Source organism: Gekko japonicus, unplaced genomic scaffold (assembly GCF_001447785.1).
Source record: "Gekko japonicus isolate JY-2015 unplaced genomic scaffold, Gekko_japonicus_V1.1 scaffold1403, whole genome shotgun sequence".
Lineage (NCBI taxonomy): Eukaryota > Metazoa > Chordata > Lepidosauria > Squamata > Gekkonidae > Gekko > Gekko japonicus.
This window is the reverse complement of record NW_015174317.1, coordinates 175,704-198,392: the sequence shown is the minus strand read 5'-3', so window position 1 is coordinate 198,392 and position 22,689 is coordinate 175,704. Positions and strand designations below refer to the sequence as shown.

The following is a 22,689-nucleotide window of genomic DNA, read 5'->3' as shown; positions in this document are numbered from 1 at the left end:
GTGCATTAAGATTTTTAGCTGGTGAAAGTCAATATTTTCTCATCTGCAATATCACTGGCTTAACTAATTTGACAATGACAAAGTGTATGTGGTACAGTGCTGTCATGTTGAGTAGTTTTCTCATTTGTCTTGATATCAGGCATGTCATCCTTGTCCCTCTCACCATTGTTATTAGTTGATAAATCAGATTTTATTAACACCTGTCTTGGTAATGTTAAAATGGCAGTATCCTCTTGCCCCTGCTGTTTTCCTGGAAGAAATCAGCACTTCTGAGATGATTTAGCACTAGCATAAACCAGGGCATAAAGCACATGGAGAGCTCCGGTTTGTTCTAGAGAAATATCAAAAAGGGTTAACACCCTATACCCACCCCAGCACTGTAACTTCAGTCTAAATCTCCCCCACGCACACACTTCATGAGAAAATTAAAGATTTTCCATATCTCATGTAGTTAAATCCTTAATAGGAATTAGGGTCACCAGCTCTGGGTTGGGAAATACTGGAGATTTTGAGGGTGGAGCCTGAGGAGGGTGGGGTTTGAGGAGGGGAGGACCTTCAATGCTATAGAGTCCAACTTCCAGAGCGGCCATTTTCTCCAGGTGAACTGATCTCTGTTGCCTGGAGATCAACTGTAATCCCAGGAGATCTCCAGCTACTACCTAGAGGTTGGCAACCCTAGTAGGAATGGAGAAATAACTAGGCCTTCGTTTAGCTTTTTGTTTCTGACTGTCCATAGCGATAATGTAGTCCAGCTCCGCTCCTATAGATATCCCCACATAGCTCTTCATCTGGACTCTTGACCATCTTAGTCTCTGGCAGCCTAGGCTTTCTAATTTCAATTGTGAATTAATCTCAGCCAAATCCTACATTAATATCTCTCTATGAATATATTAAAGCACTAATGTAGTGTTTCCCCCCCTCTCTGATTAGGTTTTCATTTGGAGCAGCATCTTAGTGAAATTGCTTTGCAAACAGCTCTTTCCAGTTCCTCCAGACATTATGCTGGCCGTTCTTTCCAGATATTCCGGGCTCTAAAGCAGCCTCTTTCTGCACATGCATTGTCAGATCTCCTTTCAAGATTAGTGGAAGTTATAGGAGAGCACGGAGAGGAGATTCAGGTATGCAGAGGTGACTCTCCTGTATACCTCACAATAATGTTTAATCCTATGTCATTTACTTTGACTGCCGTTTACCTAGTCTCTGTGATACAAAGACAATTGAGCTATTGTTATTATGTATACATTATGTTTGATTTATTTTAAACATTTCTGTGCTTCATTTCTACCCAAGTAGGGTCCCCCCAAGGTAGCGAACATCAAAACATTAAAAAAATTTAAACATTAGAACACTATTTAAAATTAAAATATTCAAAATATTGAAACAATTCAATAAACACACATAACAACATGACCAGGGAGGAGGGCCACTAACAATTATTGGGGGTATGCCAAATGGGGTAGGACCATGTCTCAGTGGTAAAGCATCTGTTTGGCATTCAGAAGGTCCCAGGTTCAATCTCCAGCATCTCCATTTAAAAGGATCAGGTAGGAGGTGATGTGAAAGACCTCTGCCTGAGACCATGGAGGACCACTGGCAGTCTGAGTAGACAACATTAACCTTGATGGACCAGTGGTCTTGATTCAGTAGAAGGCAGCTTCATGTGTTCAAACGAAACAGAAAAAAAGTCTTCACCTACTTTCAGAAGACACCAATTGATGGAGACAGATGAACCTCCCCAGGGAGAGAAGTCCAAAGTTTTTGTGCCATTACTGAGAAGGTGCTTTCTTGGGTTGCTGCTCATCTAGTCTCAGATGGTGGACCCGGCAGAAAATGACTGGAGTGGATGGGCAGGAACATCTGCGAGAAGGCCTCAAGCCATATTGGGCTTTAAAGGTCAAGACTAGTACCTAGATTGAGCCCAGAAGCAAATTGGAAGCCAATGTAGATGGAACAAGGTGGACATAAGAATATAAGAGAAGCCATGTTGGATCAGGCCTAGGCTAGTGGCCCATCTAGTCCGACACTCTGTGTCACACAGTGGCCAAAACCCAGATGCCATCAGGAGGTCCACCAGTGGGGCCAGAACTCCAGAAGCCTTCCCACTGTTCCCCCCCCCCCCAGCACCCAGAATATAGAGCATCACTGCTCCAGGCATCTTGTGGATAGTCATGTTGGTCAGAAGCAGCAGAACAAAGTTTGAGTCCAGTGGAACCTTTAAGACCAACAAAGTTTTATTCTGGGTATAAACTTTCATTTGCATGCTTATAGCCAGAATAAAACTTTGTTGGTCTTAAAAGTTCCACTGGACTCAAACTTTGTTCTACCCCAGACATAGTTTTCCATCTGTAAGTTGTGGCTAATAGCTGCTGACAGACCTCTGCTCCATATGTATATCCAGTCCCCTCTTGAAGCTTTCTATGCTTGCAGCCGCTGCCACTTCCTGCAGCAGTGAATTCTACATGTTAATTACTTTGTGGGTGAAGAAATACTTCCTTTTATCTGTATTGTGAGAAAGGGAGAAAAGTACTTCTCTGTCTACCTTCTCTATCCCATGCGTAAGTTTGTAAACTTGTATCATGTTACCCCTCCGTCGTCATTTATCCAAGCTAAAAAGCCCTAACCTCTTTAACCTTTCTTTATAGGGAAGGTGTTCCATACCCTTAATAATTTTAGTTGCCCTTTTCCAATGCTATAATATCATTTTTTTGAGGTATGGTTACCCGAACTGTACACAATATTCCAAATGAGGCTACACCATAGATTTATGGTATTATGATACTGGCTGATTTGTTTTCAGCCCCCTTCCTAATAATCCCCAGCATAGCATTTGCTGTAGAACAGCTTTAAAAAGATATCAATATTTATGTTGGTAGTCATGCTTTCACATTTTAATATTTATTTCGGTAGTGATGCTTTCACATTTTCTCTGTAACAGACCCTTTTGTTTACGATGCACAGAGAACAATTCTCAGTCTCAGGGCTATGCTAGACAAGGATTTCATGGTGCAGAAAGCTGTCAGGAAGACATAACCTTGGATTGCCCTCCCTGCACGACTGTAGTCCTACAAGACTGAAGTGATAGGTTGTCCCATGTGATCTGACAGCAGCTACTATTACCTGTGACACTGAGAGCAGTACAGACATTCAGAGCTGAAATCTTCCAGACAAGATTGCCTTATCTGCTCTATTCAGCTCCCTTACACAGAGTTAAGCATTAGGAAGCAACAAACACATAATTAGAAGTGGTACCATTCTAACGTCTAGAAAATCCAGTAGAGAAGTGAGAGAGAATGAAAAATACCACTCTCTGGCTGAGAAGACCAGAGCATTCTCAGGACCATGTGTCTTAACTGTTTGTGTGATAAAATTTATCTAGTCTTGCAGTCGAAGACATTCTGTGCTGTCTCTTTTAACCAAAAAATCTAATGACATTCAAAAATGACATAAAAAAAAAAATCCTGAAAACCCAGGAAATAAATCATGAGCTTGTGCAGTAAATCTCATCGAAGCTGTCTCTCACTGTGCTGCAGCAGTGTGAATGCTAAATTCTATGTTGTTTAGAAGGAATTTGAAAATAAAACTGAGTATGATACCATCGCATAACTTTGTACGTGGCCGTATGTTTACATGTGGTGGCCTCAACTAGCCTCCCTGTGAGCCACCAGAATGGTTGAAGGGGCAGCTGTTAGTCCGATTCAGCAAGACAGTTCTTATGTTCTAAAGACGATAATTATAACAAACTGAATCAAAGTCAGATTCTAAATTCTTCTTTTCTAAATAGACAGAAAGTCATAATGCTGTTGTCTGTTCAGAAGTGAACAATGGCCATGACCCAGCACCACAGTGTTATCTTAATGCATGAGTATTTGTACAGAATATGATTGTTTGAACAAGAAGGGATTCCATTACTAATATACTGGTGGAGTGACGGTGCAATCCCAGGCACAGTTACCTATTGTGAAGGCTGTTGATTTCATTGGACTTAGAAGGCTGTACCTCTGGCACTACGAATCAATTGGCTTTTCTATTCAACCAAATACCTAGAGTGTTGCCCATTTATCAAAAGTGCCCTGTCAGTGTCACAGGTAATTCTAAAAGACACACAATTAAATTCACCGTTAACAAATTAAATGGGAGCTACAGTGGTAACAGTCGCTACTGGGACGAGACGTCAAATACGGTGGTTAATATTAATGAATATGGCTAAAATCCTACTACTGTGTGTGAACTGAACATTTATCCTGAATTTATTGCATTTATATATACTTGCAGGGCTATGTTATGGAGGCACTTCTTACTTTGGAGGCCACTGTGGATAATTTGTATGATTGCCTGAAGAACAGTGATCTTTTGACAGTTTTATCTCGGTAAGACTTTGCTTTCCTCATATGAAAACTCCTTTCAGGAGAATGTTCCTCAGCAGATTAATCCAGAATTCTGCCTCCTTTTAAGCTGCACAAAAAGGATGGGACACAACACAAATTTCACTCAACCCGCATTTACAGAAGAAACTTTTAAGAGTACATAAATAAACTAACCACAGTTGGCCATTGTTATACCTGTAATAATGTCGGGAATGGGTGTCAGTGTGGTCTGTAAGTGGAAGGGGTCAGGTTAGTAGAAACATCACCTAAGCAACATAGGAATGGATCCCACATAAGATTTGCATGGACAGGCCAGTTTCACCATTACATGGCAAACCTCTGTCACCTCCTGCTGTTCCGGGGGGGGTCCCCTCTCCCCCAGGAGCAACATTTGGGGACATTTTGGACTGAAGAGGGAGTGAACGGACTTGTACTTGGCAGATGGAAATCCCTTTTCAGAAATCATCTGTGGGATCCAACCTATAGGATAGAGAAGTTGAAGCTGAAATGGGAAAGTGTAAATTTTAATGACACAGATTGCTGAAAAGCCGCTGCCATGATTTTGTAGATTATCCTGTATTGCTCAAAAAGTCAAACCTACAAGACTGCACAAAGTTCCCTGCTTTTACATATTATCCCAGTTCAGCTGAAATCAGCACAAAAAACCTGTAATTAATCAGTTGACTCCATTGATTTCCTTTCACTCACAGAGGAATTGTCCTCTCACAGAAAAAGGTGAGGGAAGATTCCTCCATGAGAATTACCTACAGATACAAATAATTGTCAATATCTACTACAGGCTGCAGCATTTAAGGTCAAATGGTACTAGGTGCCCATTACTGGGTGTTCTTTACTTTGTCCTTCCACACTTTTTCTTCTTCTGTCACAACTGGGATGTCTGACTTCAGTGGACTTAAAGCATTTAACTTTCTTTAGGATGGCACAGTACTGTGCTCTTGATCTACATCAATCCTTCTGTCCATAGTGTGAATAGAGGGGAGGGGAGAGGGGTGAACTGGGTGTTGGCCTGATTACAGCTTAATTATTTAACTGCTAGCAAATTACAGCAAAGAAGCTGCAATTCCCATTTTATTTTTTTCCTATCGAAGTCAGTGGAGCGTATGGGAATAAAATGAAGCAGCTGGTATTAGGGACACAGCTAAAAACACGGCAAAGTTCCCTTGGTTTCACGGGCATCAGAGGGAAGTCTGTTTCTCCACTACAGTTGTGTCCCTGACTTCAGAAGACTGGAGCTATTGATTTGTGGGGGGAAATAAAATTGTTCCTATCGGTGAGGGGACAGAATGCATATACGAAGGGGGCCAGGTAGGCAACCCCACCCCTTCTCACACTGTGGTGACTCCACTGTTGGGTGGAATGAGGAGCTGTTTTTGCCTACCATTTCAGTTGGGTGTCATAGCAGCTTTACTCATTTATTCATACAGCAGAATGAGAGATATCGTATATAAACGACCCACAAAGGAGGTGATTCTGCTGGAAGTAACATGGAGTGTAGAACCACTGTCTGTTGTTGTTTTTTTTAATCTGCATTTACAGACCCGTTACACAGACCTTTAGAAAGTGCCATGCTCCCCCGGTCAAGGCTGTATTGCCCGTTCTCCACCATGACCTCTCCTGCAGTGGAAGACCTGCAAGACATCAGAGAGGGGAGGGGATCGCACCACCTTGTTCCTCTGCCTTTCCGTACCCTCTGGTCTTCCACAGTGCCTGAGCAGGGATACTTCATCCTTCCTGGCTTTCTGCAATTCCTCTTTAAATAGGCCACCCTTCCAGTCCTCTACTCTGGCTTGCTTCTTCCCTCTACTCCGTCACCCAACCAGATGTGCCCTGAAGCCCTGTCTCAGCTGCAGCTACTGCCAGGTTGCTCCCTTTCCCAGGCAGGCCTTGATGATGTTCCTGGCTCCACCTGGCTGCCAGACTTCATTACTGAACCTAAAGTCTGCAGCCCTTCCCTGACTGTTCTGGGGCCTCCTGGCCTGGTTGCTGCAGCGGCCAGTCTGGTTTGCCGACAAGATTCCCTCCCACTCTCCAGTTCTAATTACATTGCAGTGATGGTTCCAAAGGTTCCATGGTCAAAGATTTTTCCCCTAGTTTGATTCACACATGTAGAACATATATTGCAGCACTCCTGTCCCGCCTACCAGGAAGGCGCAGGTCTAGGCCCACCACTTCAATCCACAGCCCTGGCAACAGAAAGGCAGTGTGGTCTGTCCAAGAGTACATAGCCCCCCAAAAGTTCCTACTCACAAGCAGAGTCTAAGGCTAAGCAACAGGTTCTCGGATTCAGGGGTACAATTCCAAGGCAGGATCATCCACAAGCATGCAGACAACGTTAATCCCACAGTGACCTTGTAAGTAGCCAGTTTCCCTTCCGGGTGCAACTAGGTCCAATCATTATGTTCAGAGCTCTTAGCTGAATCATTCTTCCTCCTCCTGAGAAGCAGCAAGGCCCAGATCCTGTAAAGACTCATCATTGTAGTCCTCGGCTTCTACAAGGAAAGAGTCGGTGCGAGCTGCCCATTATGGATTCCTGCAGAGGCTCAAGGTCTCTGCTCCGGCGCTCTGCCTTCTCCTTTCCTGAAGTTGTGTGGGGGGAGGGAACCATAGTGGGTCTGGAAGGGGGTCTACCCCTACTGACACCTCCTGTCCGGAGGGCCCTTCTGGCTCAGGGGCTGGTGGTGGTACTGGTAAGGGTCCCTTCTGGGAGGAGGTTCTGCTTCATCAGGGCCTACCTTACAGGGAGTGTCTGCCAGTGTGGGTCTCAGGGGCAGATCATCCTCTGATGATGGCTCATGCTCCTATGCTGATTCAGGGCGGCTCACAACAAGTACCCAGCATGGTGCCTGTGGGTACCATGGCTCCCGTTCTCTTTCTTGGTGCCCACCAGGTGTTTTTTAGAAAGTCGGTTGGGCCTTTTGCCCAGCAGGGCTTCTTATTGGCTGTGCAGATCATAAAAACATTGCTTTGGCAGGAGCTGCCATCACAGCACTAGGATCTTTCCTGCATAGCTGAAGGTAAGCTTTGTGCGTGCAGAAAAACAATTAACAATACATTCATTTAAAACAACATCATGTTAAATAGAACTTTTGCTTGAAATGTTAGAGTCACTATTAGAGAGAGATATATATATGTAACGTCTCCTGTGTTAGCCATTTTGTGGTTGTGGCCTATCACCCTGTGTCAGAATTTCAAAGGTGGCCACAGACTCAAAAAGGTCTTCCTTTCCAGTCTAATGAGGACAGGTTTTCCCTGGAGGCACGTTGTTATCTGTGCAGGTGACTGAACCTTTTATCTCTGTAATAAGTACACAGAAGTCCTGAAACTAGAATAAACTTTCCAAAATTTTTGACAATGATTGTCATACAGTGACGAGCAGTGGCACCCGAGGAAAATTTAGATCTTCTAAGCTCCAGTGGAAAGAGGTAACTCTCTTAAAGAATATGCTAGAACAAAGTTTGAGTTCAGTGGCACCTTTAAGACCAACAGAGTTTAATTCTGAATATAAGAAGTGTGCATGCACGTGAAAGCTTATACCCAGAATTAAACTTTGCTGGTCTTAAAGGTGCCACTGGACTCAAACTTTGTTCTGTTGCTTCACACCAACATGGCTACCCATCTGAATCTAAGATTGCACTGTAGTCCTCCTGTTTGCATATACAACAAAGTATGAATAGAAGGTGCTCCCCATGGACTTTTTGTTGGGAAGTGCTTTGTATTTGCAGTGGGATTCCACATAAAGGAGCCCGCAATGTTGATATAAGTAGGGCACTCCCTGGTCTTGTGAAGCAACATGCACCACATAGGGGACTAACAGAGTTCTAATGTCCTACAGAACACAGAAAATCTGTATAAAACTTGGTTTTCTGTGACCTGTTAATCAACGTCTACTCCTTTGCCCACTCCCTGGAACTTTGCTTGCTATTACAGATCCAATGAAATCTTCCTTCATTATTTATTTATTTATGTATTATTTTTCTCAGTTCATCTTCTCCAGATTTAACGTCGAGCTCAAAACTGACTGCCAATCGGAATCAGGACAGCTTAATGTCAATCCTGGGGCTGCAAGTGGTAATACTACGGAGCGTAGTAGGCACCAAAGGAGTTTCTCAGTGCCCAAAAAATTTGGTGATGTGGACCGATCTTCTGATCCCCCTCGCAGTGCAACTTTGGACAGGATACAAGCCTGTACCCAGCAGGGTCTCTCTTCCAAAACTAGAAGCTCCTCTTCTTTAAAAGACAGTCTCACAGATCCCAACAATATTAACAACCCAACCAACCTGTTGGCCACCATCTTTTGGGTTGCTGTGGCTTTAATGGAATCTGATTTTGAATTTGAATATCTAATGGCACTGAGGTTGCTGAATAAGCTGCTTGTTCATTTACCACTGGATAAAGTGGAAAACAGAGATAAATTAGAAAAGCTACAAGGACAGCTGAAATGGACAGACTTCTCAGGCCTCCAGCAGCTGCTGCTTAAAGGCTTCACATCCCTGACCACCACTGACCTCACACTACAGCTCTTCAGCTTGTTGACCCCCGTATCTCGAGTCTCCATGGTGGATTCTTCTCAAGCAATAGGTAATTTCATATGTCTATATTATTTCATCTCTTCTCTTTAAATACAGTTCAATAAAAGCTTTGTTATTGGCTTTGTTATTAAGGGGTGGGCTGTGGCTCAGTCGTAAAGCATCTGCTTGGCATGCAGAAGGTCCCAGGTTCAATCCCTGGCATCTCCAGTTAAAAGATCTGGTAGCAGGTGATGTGAAAGATCTCTGCCTGAGACCCTGGAGAGCCACTGCCAGTCTGAGTAGACAGTACTGACTTTGATGGACCAAGGCCTTTGATGGACCAGTATAAGGCAGTTTCATGTGTTCGTGTGTGTTCATTGGCACTTGATTATTCAGAATGCTCAGTTAACAGGCAATCACCCAGAAGGTAAGCTCCCTTCCTTCTCAGCAACCATACCCTTATGTCTTCAGGCACGCAAGCCCCATTCCCACCTCTTCAACTGACCAGTTGTTGCCTCTAGCCATTGCTGGTCTTCTGACAGCTGGTGCTGTGAGTTGATGTCACTGTCAGGTATCTTTCCCACCCACCCCCCTCAGCCTTCCTGGAGCTTTTGGGATGTAGCTCTTCTGGAGGGCTCCTGAGCAGCTGACCCTGTCATATACCTGGCCTGCTGGTAGGATAGCTCAGGGGAAAGGGTAGATCTCCACCAGGCACGGGAGCTTTTGGCGTGGTATTCCCAGTGGGACAGGGTTGGGTCACTCAAGTTTCCTCTGGGTAAGGGGCAGGGCAGAGCAGTAAGCTTGAGTATCCAGAACATTTGATTAACCAGTAATCCCCATTCCTCGTGCGTGCCAGATAACAATGTTTTCATTTTAAGTCCATTCATTTGTCTGCATTCAACATTAAAGCTTCTATTAAAATATGTTATTTAGTTACATTTTGTGCATATAATAAACCAGGGGTGGCCAAACTGTGGCTTGGGAGCCGCGTGTGGCTCTTTCACACATATTGTGCAACTCCCGGCAGGCTCCTCATCTATTTGCTTCCCCTCCCTCCCTCTCTCTCCCCCCCTCCCCCATCTATTTGCTTTCTTTGTTTATCTCCTTCTTTCCCTCTGTCTACCTCTTTCATTCTTTCTTTCCATCTCTCTCTCTTTCTCTCTCTTAGGCTGTGATCACACACACTCAATAATCCACTTTCAATCCACTTCCAATGCACTTTCCAACTGGATTTTTATTGTGTGAACTGTCAAAATCCAGTTTGAAAGTGCATTGACATTTTTATTTTTGGCAGTCTAATTTAATGTTAATAAAAAACAAATTTGCATATTTCTCAAAAAAATGTGTGTGTGATGTTTGTTCATGTCTTGCAGTTCTCAAACATCTGATGTTTATTCTGTGTGGCTCATGTTAAGCAAGTTTGGCCACACCTGTAATAAACTAATCACTGGTTTTCAACACTGGCACTACTAATATGATAGGCAGTATTTTCTTACTGTCCTGGGAATGGAGAAAGGGGATCATATGTTGAACTAATCATCATTTGCTTGTGTGTCACGTGTTAATGTTGATATGCCGTTATTTAACAACGTATAAGATACAATCTGTAATACTCATGTTTTCTCAAATGTTCACTTTTTTTAACACCAGGATTCCCATTGAATGTCTTATGCCTCCTGCCTCATTTAATTCAGCATTTTGACAGTCCTAACCAGTTCTGCAAGGATATAGCAGAACGGATTGCTCAGGTATTATCTGTCTTTAGTAGCAAATATTATTAAGCCTCAAATTTACTTTTGCTTTGCTCTTAATATAGTTTGATTTTCATATATTGTTAGGTTTGTCTAGAAGAAAAGAACCCAAAGCTATCAAACCTTGCTCATGTCATGACTCTTTATAAAACACACAGCTACACAAGAGATTGTGCTACATGGGTCAATGTTGTTTGCCGTTACCTTCATGAAGCATTTGCTGACATTACTCTGAATATGGTTACCTATTTGGCTGAGGTATGTTTTTACTAGTCAACCCTTTTTATCATCTTTGAACTAGTTTTCTGAAGTAATAAGTTCAACATTATAGTCTTGGGCTGGCATTAAACAGATATCCTCTCTCATTGTCCCCATCTCAAACTGGAAATTAGCAATGACTTGGTTTAGGAAAGTAAAAATAAATACATGTGAAAAGCTTTGTGTCAGACTGGAATCAGGAAGTGTGGTTCTTATAACGAGTACTTGGTCCACTGCTTTTTAACTTGTTCATTAATGATTTGGAGTTGGGAGTAAGCAGTGAAGTGGCTACATTTGCGGATAATACCAAGTTGTTCAGGGTGGTGAAAACCAGTGAGAATTGTGAGGCACTCCAAAGGGATCTGTCAAGGATGGGCAAGTGGGCGTCGTCAACATGGCAAATGGAGTTCAATGTGGCCAAGTGCAAGGTGATGCACATTGGAGCCAAAAATCCTAACTATAAATACACATTGATGGGGTCTGAACTGGCAGAGACTGATCAAGAGAGAGATCTTGGAGTTGTAGTAGATAACTCACTGAAAGTGTTGAGACAGTGTGTGGCTGCAGTAAAAAAGGCCAATGCTATGCTGGGGATTATTAGGAAGGGTATTGAAAACAGATCAGCCAATATCATAATGCCCCTATGTAAATCAATGGTGCGACCTCATTTGGAATACTGTGTGCAGTTCTGGTCACCACACCTTAAAAAGGATATTATAGGTTTGGAAAAAGTGCAGAAAAGGGCAACTCGAATGATAAAAGGGTTGGAACACTTTCCCTATGAGGAAAGGTTAAAGCGCTTAGGGCTGTTTAGCTTGGAGAAACGACGACTGAGGGGTGACATGATTGAGGTTTATACGATTATGCATGGGAAAGAGCAGGTAGAGAAAGAGGTACTTTTCTCCCTTTCTCACAATACAAGAACTCATGGGCACTCCATGAAATTGCTGAGCGGTCGGGTTAGAACGGATAAAAGGATACTTCTTCACCCAAAGAGTGATTAACACTTGGAATTCACTGCCACAGGAAGTGGTGGCGGCTACAAGCATGGACGGCTTCAAAAGGGAATTAGATAAGCATATGGAGCAGAGGTCCATCAGTGGCTATTACCCACAAGGTATAGATAGGGGCTCTGGGGCAAGTGATGCTCTGTCTTCTTGGTGCTTGGGGGGGGGGTCAACAGTGGGAGGGCTTCTAATGTCCTGGCCCCACTGTTGGACCTCCTGATGGCACCTGGTATTTTTGGCCACTGTGTGACAGAGTGTTGGGCTGGATGGGCCTTTGGCCTGATCCAACATTGGCGTCTCTTATGTTCTTATGAGTTTGAAGTGAGTGTAGTACCAATTAGGACAAAGTACCAAGAGCACATGTCTCCTAAGGCTATGATATATTAAATTAAATTGCCTGACTTAAATAGAATTATCTGTTTGTATCTCTAGTAGCCAGAGTGTTTCCATTTGTAAGAAAAAAGATTGCATGTAACTATAATCTGCTGACCTCTCTAAACCAAATGTTCATCATTCTGCCAGGAGAAGTATGAACTTGCTTTGTACTATGCTGGGGAAGTGAGGGAAACGCTACCTCTGGGAACTGCTCACATAGGTTACTATTGCTAGGGTAATTTATATGGAAGAGCCCTCAGTGGAAAAAGCATCTCAGTCTGTTCTGTTTTACTACATCACCTTATTATCTCAGGCTAGTTCCCTGCCAAGTTTTTCCATCAGTATCTTGTTAAGCTATTTTCAGACTGGAGCTAGTGAATGCTGTGCTCACTGAATTCCATTTCACATCTTCCGTTAGCAGAATTTCTAACTGTTGTGTGCTATGGACTTCCTCTAATCCAGGGGTCCCCAAGCCTTTTAAGCCTGTGGGCACCTTTAGAATTCTGACATAGCATGGTGGGCCCAAAAATCACAACTGCAGGAGATGGAGCTAGCCACAGAATGGCTATCGCAGCTTTCCTTCAGTCGCACAGTAAAGGTCCTTGTGCTGTGGTGGCAGCTGCAGCCAAAGCAATATTTTTTAAAAAAAATTGTACGGCCAATCAAATCTCCAATGCAATCAGAAGCCTGGATGGGCAGAAGTCCCATTTGGCATCACCCACATCCTAAAAACACTTGATGGGAGCCAAGATGGCGGGTGTCATGGCACCTACTGGCACCGTGTTGTGGACCCCTACTCTAACCGAAAATCATCAGTGGGTTAGATTCAACCATTCTGCACCCAGAGTTTTCTCTCTGAAAGGGGTCTTTGAAGCTTTTCTCTTCATGATACATTCTCCATACACATTACTTCTGAAGGCTGTAGGAAACAATGTGAGATGTGGCATGAGGATGGACTGCAGGAGGAAGGAGTTTCCTCCTGTAGAAGTGAGGTTCCTAGACATCATAAATGACTGTACATGGGAACCGTGGTTACAGAGCAAATCAGTCGAGATTGAGGTTTAATTCTGGTGTGAGATGTACAGGTTGTTGCAGTGACCACAAACAGTGACCACAATCCTATTAAGATTTGCTTCAATGACATGAACAGAAATGAGCACAGGGCAGACCTGTAGCTACGGTGGGGCCTCCTGGTGCCTGGCTCCCTGACTTCTTCCCAAGGATCCATAGCTTTTGGGGGGAAGCAGGGGGAAGTGCGCATGCCTGCACTCCAAGCCATGAATTTGCAGCTTGGAGTGCAGACGCATGGCCCCCGCTTCTCCCCTAAAGGTTTTAAACTTTAAATGTTTTTAGGGAGAAGCGGGGGGAGGCAATGAGCACCTGCACCCCACGCTGCACGGCTTGGAGTGCAAGGCACACGTGGGACCTCCCCCCACTTCTCCCTCACAGCATTTAAAGGGACCCTTTAAATGCTTTGGGGGAGAAGTGGGTGCTGCATGCGAATTTCAGTGCCTCCTAACTTTTTAAAAGGCCCCCCAAACTAAAAAATCCTGGCTACGAGCCTGGCACAGGGTCTGGCAAAAGAAGTGTAATTTAATAATTAATGCAAGTGAAAAAGAGAATTTGAGGAGCAGGAAGAGATTGGATTTATACCCCATGGCCCTTCACTACCCAAAGGAGTCTCAGAGCAGCTTACAATCTCCTTTCCTTTCCCCTCCCCACAACAGACACCCTGTGAGGTAGGCGGGGCTGAGAGAGCTCTTGACAGAGACTGCTCTTTTTCAAGGACAGCTGTGCCAAAACTGTGGCTTGCCCACGGGCATCCAGCAGGTGCAAGTGAAGGAGTGGGGAATCAAACCCGGTTCTCCCAGATTAGAGTCCGCGCACTTTACCCCTACACTGGCTCTGTTTGTTGTGACTTCTGAATAGAGCATGTATTATATAAGTCAGGCATACACATTTAATTGGGTACAATAGTATAGTGAAAGATTCAGGCATAAAGGATTCATAGGTGGTGGCAGTGGTGGAAGTGCTGTCAAGTTGCAGCCGACTAATGGCGATCCTGTAGGGTCTTCTAGGCAAGAGACATTCTGAGGTGGTTAGCCACTGCCTGCCTCTGCATAGTTACCCTTGACTTCCTTTGTGCTTTCCCATCCAACTAACCAAGGCCAACCCTGCTTTAGCTTCCGAGTTCTGATGAGATCAGGCTAGCCAGGTCAGAGTATTCAAGTTATGGTGTCTATTTATTTGAAAAGGATTTTGAACTCACTTTTTCTTTTTCCTTACAGCTTCTGGAAAAGGGGCTTCCTACTATGCAGCAGTCACTTCTGCAGATAATCTACAGTCTTCTTAGTTATATGGACCTCTCAAACATTCCAGTAAAACAGTTTAACATGGAAGTGCTAAAGACCATTGAAAAATATGTGCAGGTAAATTTTGTATACAAAGATGTGGCTACTCAGAAATATTAAAGATTTGCCTAAAATACTAGAAATAGTCATTTTTGTGCCTAATATCTTGGTGATTCTGTTTGGCTTATACTGAATATGTGCAAGTGATCACTGAATAATCAGGGATGCAATAATCAAGTCCAAATAGTTCTGAATGCCAGAGTGAGGAGGCAGCCTCAGTGGAATGCCTTGATTTCTGTGTCCTGTGTGTGTTGCCCTTCCAGAGCAACTGACTGGCTGCTGTGAAACAGGTTGCTAGACTTGATAGATCAGTGGTCTGATCCAGCAGTGTTCTTCTTTTGTTCTTAATTCTACAGTTAGAATCATTATAGGATTTCAGCATATATTCATGCACTTACTTAGTGTTCATAATTTATGATACTTCCAAGGTGCAAGTTTTCAAATACCTGAAGAATTTTTCTGCAAAGAAAAGTTAGCAGAGGTGAGTGGGAGTACAGGAAAGGACGCCCAAGAATGTTAGACTCCAAACTCCAAAGCTGTCCACTGAGCACCATCCCTTGACATTCTCTGATCCTTATTCAGCCACCATGCCATCAGAATGATACACAGAGGGATGCAGAGAAGAACTCGTAATATAGAATAAATCCAAGCATATTTGGAGAGTATTGGCTCTTCATGAATTCTGTGAGCCATAATGTTTTACTCTAAAAAAAACCCCAAAAAAACAAAAACTCAGGCTCTTCTCCAAATATTGCCCATATTTTCCTTGCTTTTCTGTGGAACAATGAATGTTAGAAATCAAAGGCAAGTGTCAGGATGCCAAATTCTGTGTCAAATAGCAGTATTACAGAAAGGAAATGCAATGTAGTTTCCCTCCTCTTTACTCAGCTGGAAAATAATGCATTCTGCAGAAGGTTAATAATATACTGCAATACTGTTCCAATTTAATTCTCAGTGTGATGCAGTCATATATGTGTGTGTGTGTATCTGTTTTGTCAAAAGCATATAATATTTCAAACAAGTACTATTATAGGCCCCCAAGCATATTATAATTATATGTATTAGTATGTAATTTTATTTGTAGGTAGTATTTGTAGGTAGTAGGTAAATCATATTACAGAATTTATTTCCACTTATATATAATTTGGTGTGGTTTTTCCCCTCAACTTTTGTTTTCAGAGCGTTCATTGGCGGGAAGCCCTAAATATACTAAAGTTGGTAGTGTCCCGCTCTGCAAGCCTGGTTTTGCCCTCCTGCCAGCACAATGAGCTTTCAAAGATGGAAATACATCGTGTGTGGAATAATGCATCCAAGGAACTGCCTGGGAAAACTTTAGAATTCCATTTTGATATTTCTGAGGTATTGCGTTTTTCCCCAATGAACATGTATGTTTCTGTGGAAGCTCCCACAAAATTTTCTATCAGTAGAACATCTTAATGCACTTTCCCATAAACCAGCTGGAACATGTTGCAGCAATTTTGATGTAAGCAGAATGGAAGAGGTATTACATCCTTTGTACCAAATATGGCAAGTAAAATCACACCACAGTTCAGGGGTTGTTCCACATGCTCTGCATGCAGAAGGTCCCAGGTTTTCTGATCCCTAGTTAGAAAGGATCAGTCAAGGCAGATGACTCTGAAAGACATGTAGAAATAAAGGGTCACCTCGAAAAGAAATAATAATTTCCCATAATATGTCATATTCTCTAGCTCCATTTGTTGCAGGTACAGTACTTATAAGATGCTCTGGGTCTACAAACCAGCAAGCAGATAACCACAATGTAGTGTCAAGACCTCAGATCAGGGCTATCGAGGAAGCCCCCAGGCCTCCAGACAAAGATTCCTTTTCCATCCCCATAGCTAGGGGGTTTTGGGGGAGGGGGCCGGGGTTCATGATCCGTGCTGGAAGAAGGTGCAAGAGCCGGATCACGCCCTCCTTGAGTCTCCTCTGCTCTTCCAAGCCCAACCTCCAGGTCACTCAGCGGTGGTGCATGTGTGTGCAGGGAGGTTGGGGAGATGTTCTGCATGCTCTCTTTCTCACACACAAGCACATTGGGGAGGGGGTACATCTGCACGGGCACGTGCAGCAGCAGCTCCCTAACAAAGGCAATAGAGGGACTCCCTGGCAGCTGGTCTGGTTCATCCACCCGCTCAACTCCCTCCCAGCTTTCCCTGGAGGGATCATTGTTTCGCAAGTGCCCAGCTGTCTGAGCACATCCCAGAGCGGCATCCTAAGGAGCTGGCGTGGTGGCCCAGACTTGCAGACCTCCCGAGGGGGCACCCAAAACTGCCAGGACAGCTCTGCACCCCGGAACTTAAACCCCTCCCCGGGAGGGAGGTGGCCCAGGAGAAACATTAGGGGGCCAGGCCCTGTGGGCCCCATGTTAGCTACAGGCCTGTCCCTTTGGGTCCTCCTGATACTATCCAGACCCAACCCAAACATCATATGAAAGCAGATTTCCCTGACTTGGGTAGCTCAGGCAAGCCTGATCTCATCAGATCTCAGAAGCTAAGGAGGGTTGACTTTGGCAAGTAGCCTCCTTGAAATACCAGAAGTGGGAGAAGAAGAAGAAGAGATTGGATTTATACACCGCCCTTCACTTGGAGTCTCAGAGCGGCTTACAAACTCCTTTCCCTTCCCCTCCCCACAACAGACACCCTGTGGCTGAGAGAACTCTGACACAAACTGCTCTTTTTCAAGGACAGCTGTGCCAGAGCTTGTGACTGACCCAAGGTCACATCAGCAGGTGCAAGCGGAGGAGTGGGGAATCAAACCCGGTTCTCCCAGATTAGAGGCCCCCAGTAGGGGTCAGTCATCAGAGGTCACCATAACTTCCAGATATACACTCAAATGTACACACGCACATACACACACACACATGTACATATGGGGTGGGGGAGAGAAAATTCCATCACTTGCTCAACTCCATGAACCCTCAGGGTGACCCAGGACTCACAGAATATTGTCCCCTTAGTCCTGTTTCTCCTTTTGGCAGCCTTTCTGGGAAAAAAAAAACAGCCTATCATATATCAGTTAATGTAGCTGTATCAATTTTAGTGTTTCCTTTTTCAGTTCTAGTATCGTGAAATGTCAAAGTATAACAACAGTGTTTCTTCTTTGATAGAAGGGAAGGAATAAGTAATGCTTTCTGGAAAATAAAACGAAGTGAAATAGTTATATCTTTTTAAAAAATCCTAAACCTGAAATATTAGCCATACTTAAAAAAAAAAAAATCTTAAAGGGATACAGAAACAGAAAAAGGGGGAAGGTGGGATTTTTGTGTTTGTGTGTATACATGTTTGTGTGTGTGTTTGTGTGAGTGAATGAAATTTAGGCATTCGCAGACATCAGAGACTGTTCAGAAATACAAATGATGTATTACATCTGAAAAATTGAGAAATATAAATATTATATAACGTACAAGATATATATATCAGATACCCTCGGCAGGAGAACAGGGTATAAATGGAATAAAATAAATAAATAAATATAACACATATAAAACATATTCAAAGGTATTAGAAACCAATTTTTTCTCAGCCATATTACCACTATTATAATTTAGTTACAGTAAAAAAGTACCATGACATTTTGTTACTTCTTAAAGGAATTTAGAGTGTTATCTTAAACGATGACTACAAAATATATTTCAATGAAGCGTATTAGCAAATATATATATATGAAAAATGTTAGTTATTCTAATTATACAAACCAGTGTAATGGTCTCTAGCAAAAACAATAAACAGTAAACAGTATTTCTATTGCAGCATTACAAATCAGACCAAGCAATGATTAATTACATCCCCTCTTTTCAACCTTTATCTGAGTAAGCATAATAGGCTTTCCATTTCTCCTTGAGTTATTTAATCGGTCTTTCATTTATATAGCTCGTTAATCTTGCCATATTAGCCATACTTTTCAATATAGTATCGCTTATTCATTAAAAAAATGTTGAATTCTCTCTCTGACTAAGAGAGCTTAGAGTGCAGTCCTAAGAATCCTTTCCTGGGAGTAAGCCCCATTGTATAGACTTGACTAGGATTCTGAGTAGATTTGCTTATAGGCTGTCAAATCTTAGCTCAGCCACAGACTCTCTAGGTGGCCTTGTTCCCTCAGCCAAGGGAGAAATTACAATGTAGTTGCAAGAATTACTGAGGCAGTTTATGAGAAACTCTTGAAATGGCTCAATATTCTGTTTCAGTTGTTGTTTTTCTTTTAAGACTCCAATTATTGGGAGGCGATATGATGAACTGCAGGGATCTTCAGGTCGGGATGGAAAATCGAGAATAATGCCTGTCACACGTAGTACCTCTTCAACCTCTTCTGGGTCTAACTCTAATGTCCTTGTTCCTGTTAGCTGGAAGAGACCTCAGTATTCTCAGGTAAAATTGTTGCTGGAATGGAGCCTTATTCTAAAAAAATAGTAGGCAATGCTCTTACATGCTTTGTTATATATGGGACATTGCTTAAAATTTCTCTTCTTTTTTTTAAGAAAAGGACAAAAGAAAAGTTGGTTCATGTCCTTACTCTTTGTGGTCAAGAAGTTGGTCTCAGCAAAAACCCCTCAGTAAGTATCATACTTCTTATAGCAGTTTTGAATAATTAATTTAAACGCCCGTTCTAAAGGTTATCTTCCATTTGCCTGAGATGGCAGACTCTTCCATAATTAACAGTATATTTCATGGCCAAAATACAAATAATGGAAAGATCCCGTAGAAATAATGTGCCACCATTTCAAATTAGAAGATCATATATCTGAACAGCGGCATTAAAATGTGGCTTTTTTGGTTAATTCCTTCCAGAATTATTGAACTGTGTTAAGTCATGCCTTAGTTTTCTGTTTGCATCATTTTCTAATTCTGTAATCCACGTACAATCTATAGTTAAGCCATGCCTTAGTTTTCTGTTTACATCATTTTCTAATTCTGTAGTCCTAGCCCTGTTGCATAATTGTGGGGTGTTTTATGCTCGGATTACATTATGTGGCAATCTGACTTCCTTCTCAGCTAGAAATGCAGGCTTTAAATAAATGAACTACTCAGGTGCTGAAACAGATTTGTGTTCATTATATCCCCTTGAAGCATACATGGACAAAACTTTACAAACAGATGTGCAGATATGTTGACTAGAGTAGAGTCTCCCAGTTAGCTCCTTTCTTAGGAAGTGGAAATCTAGTTGTTGAGAGTTCCTCTTAAATTCAGAGGATCCTTGCACAACATTAGCTATTCTATTCAATTCTAGTCAAGAAAGACTGGACATCTAATACTGTTCTTCTTGTCAATCTGTCTGACTTGCAATCCTATAATTTCGGGTATGTTGTAGGGCTGTCTTTCGGCTGTGCTCCTGCAGAGTGCAGGGGGTTGGACTAGATGACCTGCAAAATCCCTTCCAACTCTAACGTTCTATGATTCTACCTTCCTGGGGTTACCACCATTCCTTAACATTTGCTGTATTTGGTTGGCTTCATCTTCCCCGTCCCACCCATTATGTTTCATTATGAAAATATAATCAGAGCTGTTATTGAAACCATAACCTGGGTATCATAAATTATTTAATTTTTATTTATTTATGTAGGCATTTATGTGCTGTCTTTCTCCCCACTGGTAACCCAAAGTGGCTCACAAAAAATACATAATTTAAATGATGAAGAGACAACAAAAATATGCAGCACAGATATATGTACAACACAAATTCCTGGGCTTGTCCAACTCCTATATATCCACTGGACAGCCGACTAATGCTGTGGAGTCTTGTGTGCAAAAATTCCAAACAAGGTAAACAGAATAAGAAGCAAAAGGTGGGTGTGGCTGGATGAGCATACTTCTGGTAACATGGGGGTGTGGCCTAATATGCCAATGAGCTGTGCAGTCATGGGTGTAGCCTAATATGCTAATACGTTTCTGCTGCTGGGTGTGGCCTATTATGCTAATGAGTTCCTGCTGGGCTTTTTCCACAAAAAAAGCCCTGGCTAAGACAAAAATGTGTGAGCCGGAGGCTGTAAAACTGTGAGCTAGCTCACACTAACTCAGCTTAGAGGGAACACTGCAGCCGACTTAAGCAAGCCCTGGTCTTAAGGGTGAAGAGCCATTTGGCTCTTTCCAAAAAACTTGTGTCTCTGGCCACGCCCAGTCTTTAACAGAAACTGAAGCTCAGCTTGGAGCTTATGCAGCCTTTTTTTGTGTGATGGCTGCTGTTCTTTGGAACTCTCCTTCAGCAGACATAGTCCTTTTGGTGGGGAGTAAAGACACATTCCTTGAGCAAGTGGGTTAAGCAAGTTGCTTTTGCTGATTTTTTGTTGTCATTGTTTATTCTGATGCACTGATTTGGTTGGCCTGTTGTTTTTTTCTGGTTATTCTTGCCTACTAGTTTAGATCTACTTTTTAAAAATTGCATTGTTGTAATATTTTCATAATAAGTTAGCATGGAAGTTTTTGTTACTCAGAGAAGATATTCTATACATGTAGCAGATAGGGTATGTAGCAGATAGGGTAAGGAGTCACTAATCTATGGGTAGCAGAAAAGAGCGTTGAAACAATGATTAGAGTAGATGGGGTATGGAGGACTCCAAGGCAGATTCTTGTATGCTGACCTACTATGGATGGCTGAGCTTTTGTGGCAATGACTATTGCAGATTGTTTTAGAACTATTTCGCTTACAGCAGGGGCTGTGGCTCAGTGGTCGAGCATCTGCTTGGCATGCAGAAGGTCCCAAGTTCAGTCCCTGGTATCTCCAGTTAAAAGATCTGGCAGAGACCAAGGGACAAAGTCTCAGACCCTCCTGGAAGTAAAAATCAAGGAAGCTACCACTTGCAAGCTGAGTTTCACAGAATAATTAGTCTGGTAGCTGTAGCCAATGAGGGCTGTAGTACTGGATTCAGATTGAAGCCTCCTGAATTCAGGAACTCCACGAAATGTAAGTGGTTGATTTTAAAATTGTGCATAATTAATCAATAAAAGAGCAGTGAACAGTGAAGATAAAAATAACAAAGCTGTAAGTCTAAACTAAGCACATTTGCAAGCATTGGTTCAAGATCCTGATGTTATCAAAAAGAACGAAGTCCAATGGGGTTCCGAAGTCCAAGACAAAGTTTCCAGACAGTAAGACCCACACAAAACAAAGTCAGATGTAATCCAGACACAGGGTGAAATTAAAATGAAAAATCTTTCCTTTATGCCTAACAAGCTGTGTTGGCCTGATTCTGATTAACCAATCGGATTTATAGCAAATTATGTCATGCCTGTCAGGTCTGTTGCTAACCAGGTGATCTGACCAATCAGATGGGCTTGCCAATTAACCCAGACACCCAGCAGCTGCATTGGCTTCAACCACACAAACATCTTCTCCCACCCGTGAGCTCAGGCACTAATGAGATGGAATGTACCATCCTAGATTCTTAAAGCTACCAGACCTAATGGTGTGACCAGCAGCTGGGTTACCTCCCATCCCCCTTATCTAAGTGTTTGAACCTACAAGCTGCTCAAGCTATATTTCAGAGAAAGAAACTTCCATCTTTTACTAGACCTCAGCCTAAACCATTGTTTTGAATTGAACAAGAAACTGCTTAAAGAGGCCAGCTTCTTCATACCAGGTTTTCAAAAAAAAATCTGAAATGTTTTTTAAAACAGGCATTTAAAAAAAACCCAAGTTATAAAAGCAATATCTGCTTCTTTAAGAAAAGTGTGCCACTGAGAGCTCATGAGACTACACTGTGAGATCTCAGTGGCCATTTTGAGGGTTGCCTTGCAATATTGCCAAGGTTTTGAAGTCTCTGTTATAAAGGCAGTGCAGAAGGGGGTGGGGAGACAGAGCGTCTAAGAAAGATAAAAGAGATGGAATATAAAGCTGGAGTAACGAAAGGGAAAAGAGAAAGTTGAAGATAGGGAAGATACTGCTGGGGAGAAACAGAACAATGTTAGGTAGGTGGGTGACAGAGGATGTAAGGGGCTACCAGGATGTAAGGGGCTACCAGGAAGAGAAGCTGGGGGCATGGGGAG

At 42.7% G+C, this 22,689-nt stretch overlaps 1 protein-coding gene across 1 annotated transcript in view; it reads left to right on the top strand.

Annotated features, from left to right (window-relative positions):
- FRY (FRY microtubule binding protein) overlaps window positions 1-22,689 on the top strand; it is a 168,086-nt gene that overhangs the window by 101,831 nt on the left and 43,566 nt on the right. The window contains 10 exon segments of the mRNA XM_015424198.1: window positions 931-1,118; window positions 4,273-4,367; window positions 8,366-8,412; window positions 8,415-8,963; window positions 10,544-10,641; window positions 10,732-10,902; window positions 14,573-14,713; window positions 15,875-16,054; window positions 18,916-19,077; window positions 19,188-19,262. Of these exon segments, the coding sequence (XP_015279684.1) occupies window positions 931-1,118; window positions 4,273-4,367; window positions 8,366-8,412; window positions 8,415-8,963; window positions 10,544-10,641; window positions 10,732-10,902; window positions 14,573-14,713; window positions 15,875-16,054; window positions 18,916-19,077; window positions 19,188-19,262 (1,706 nt within the window).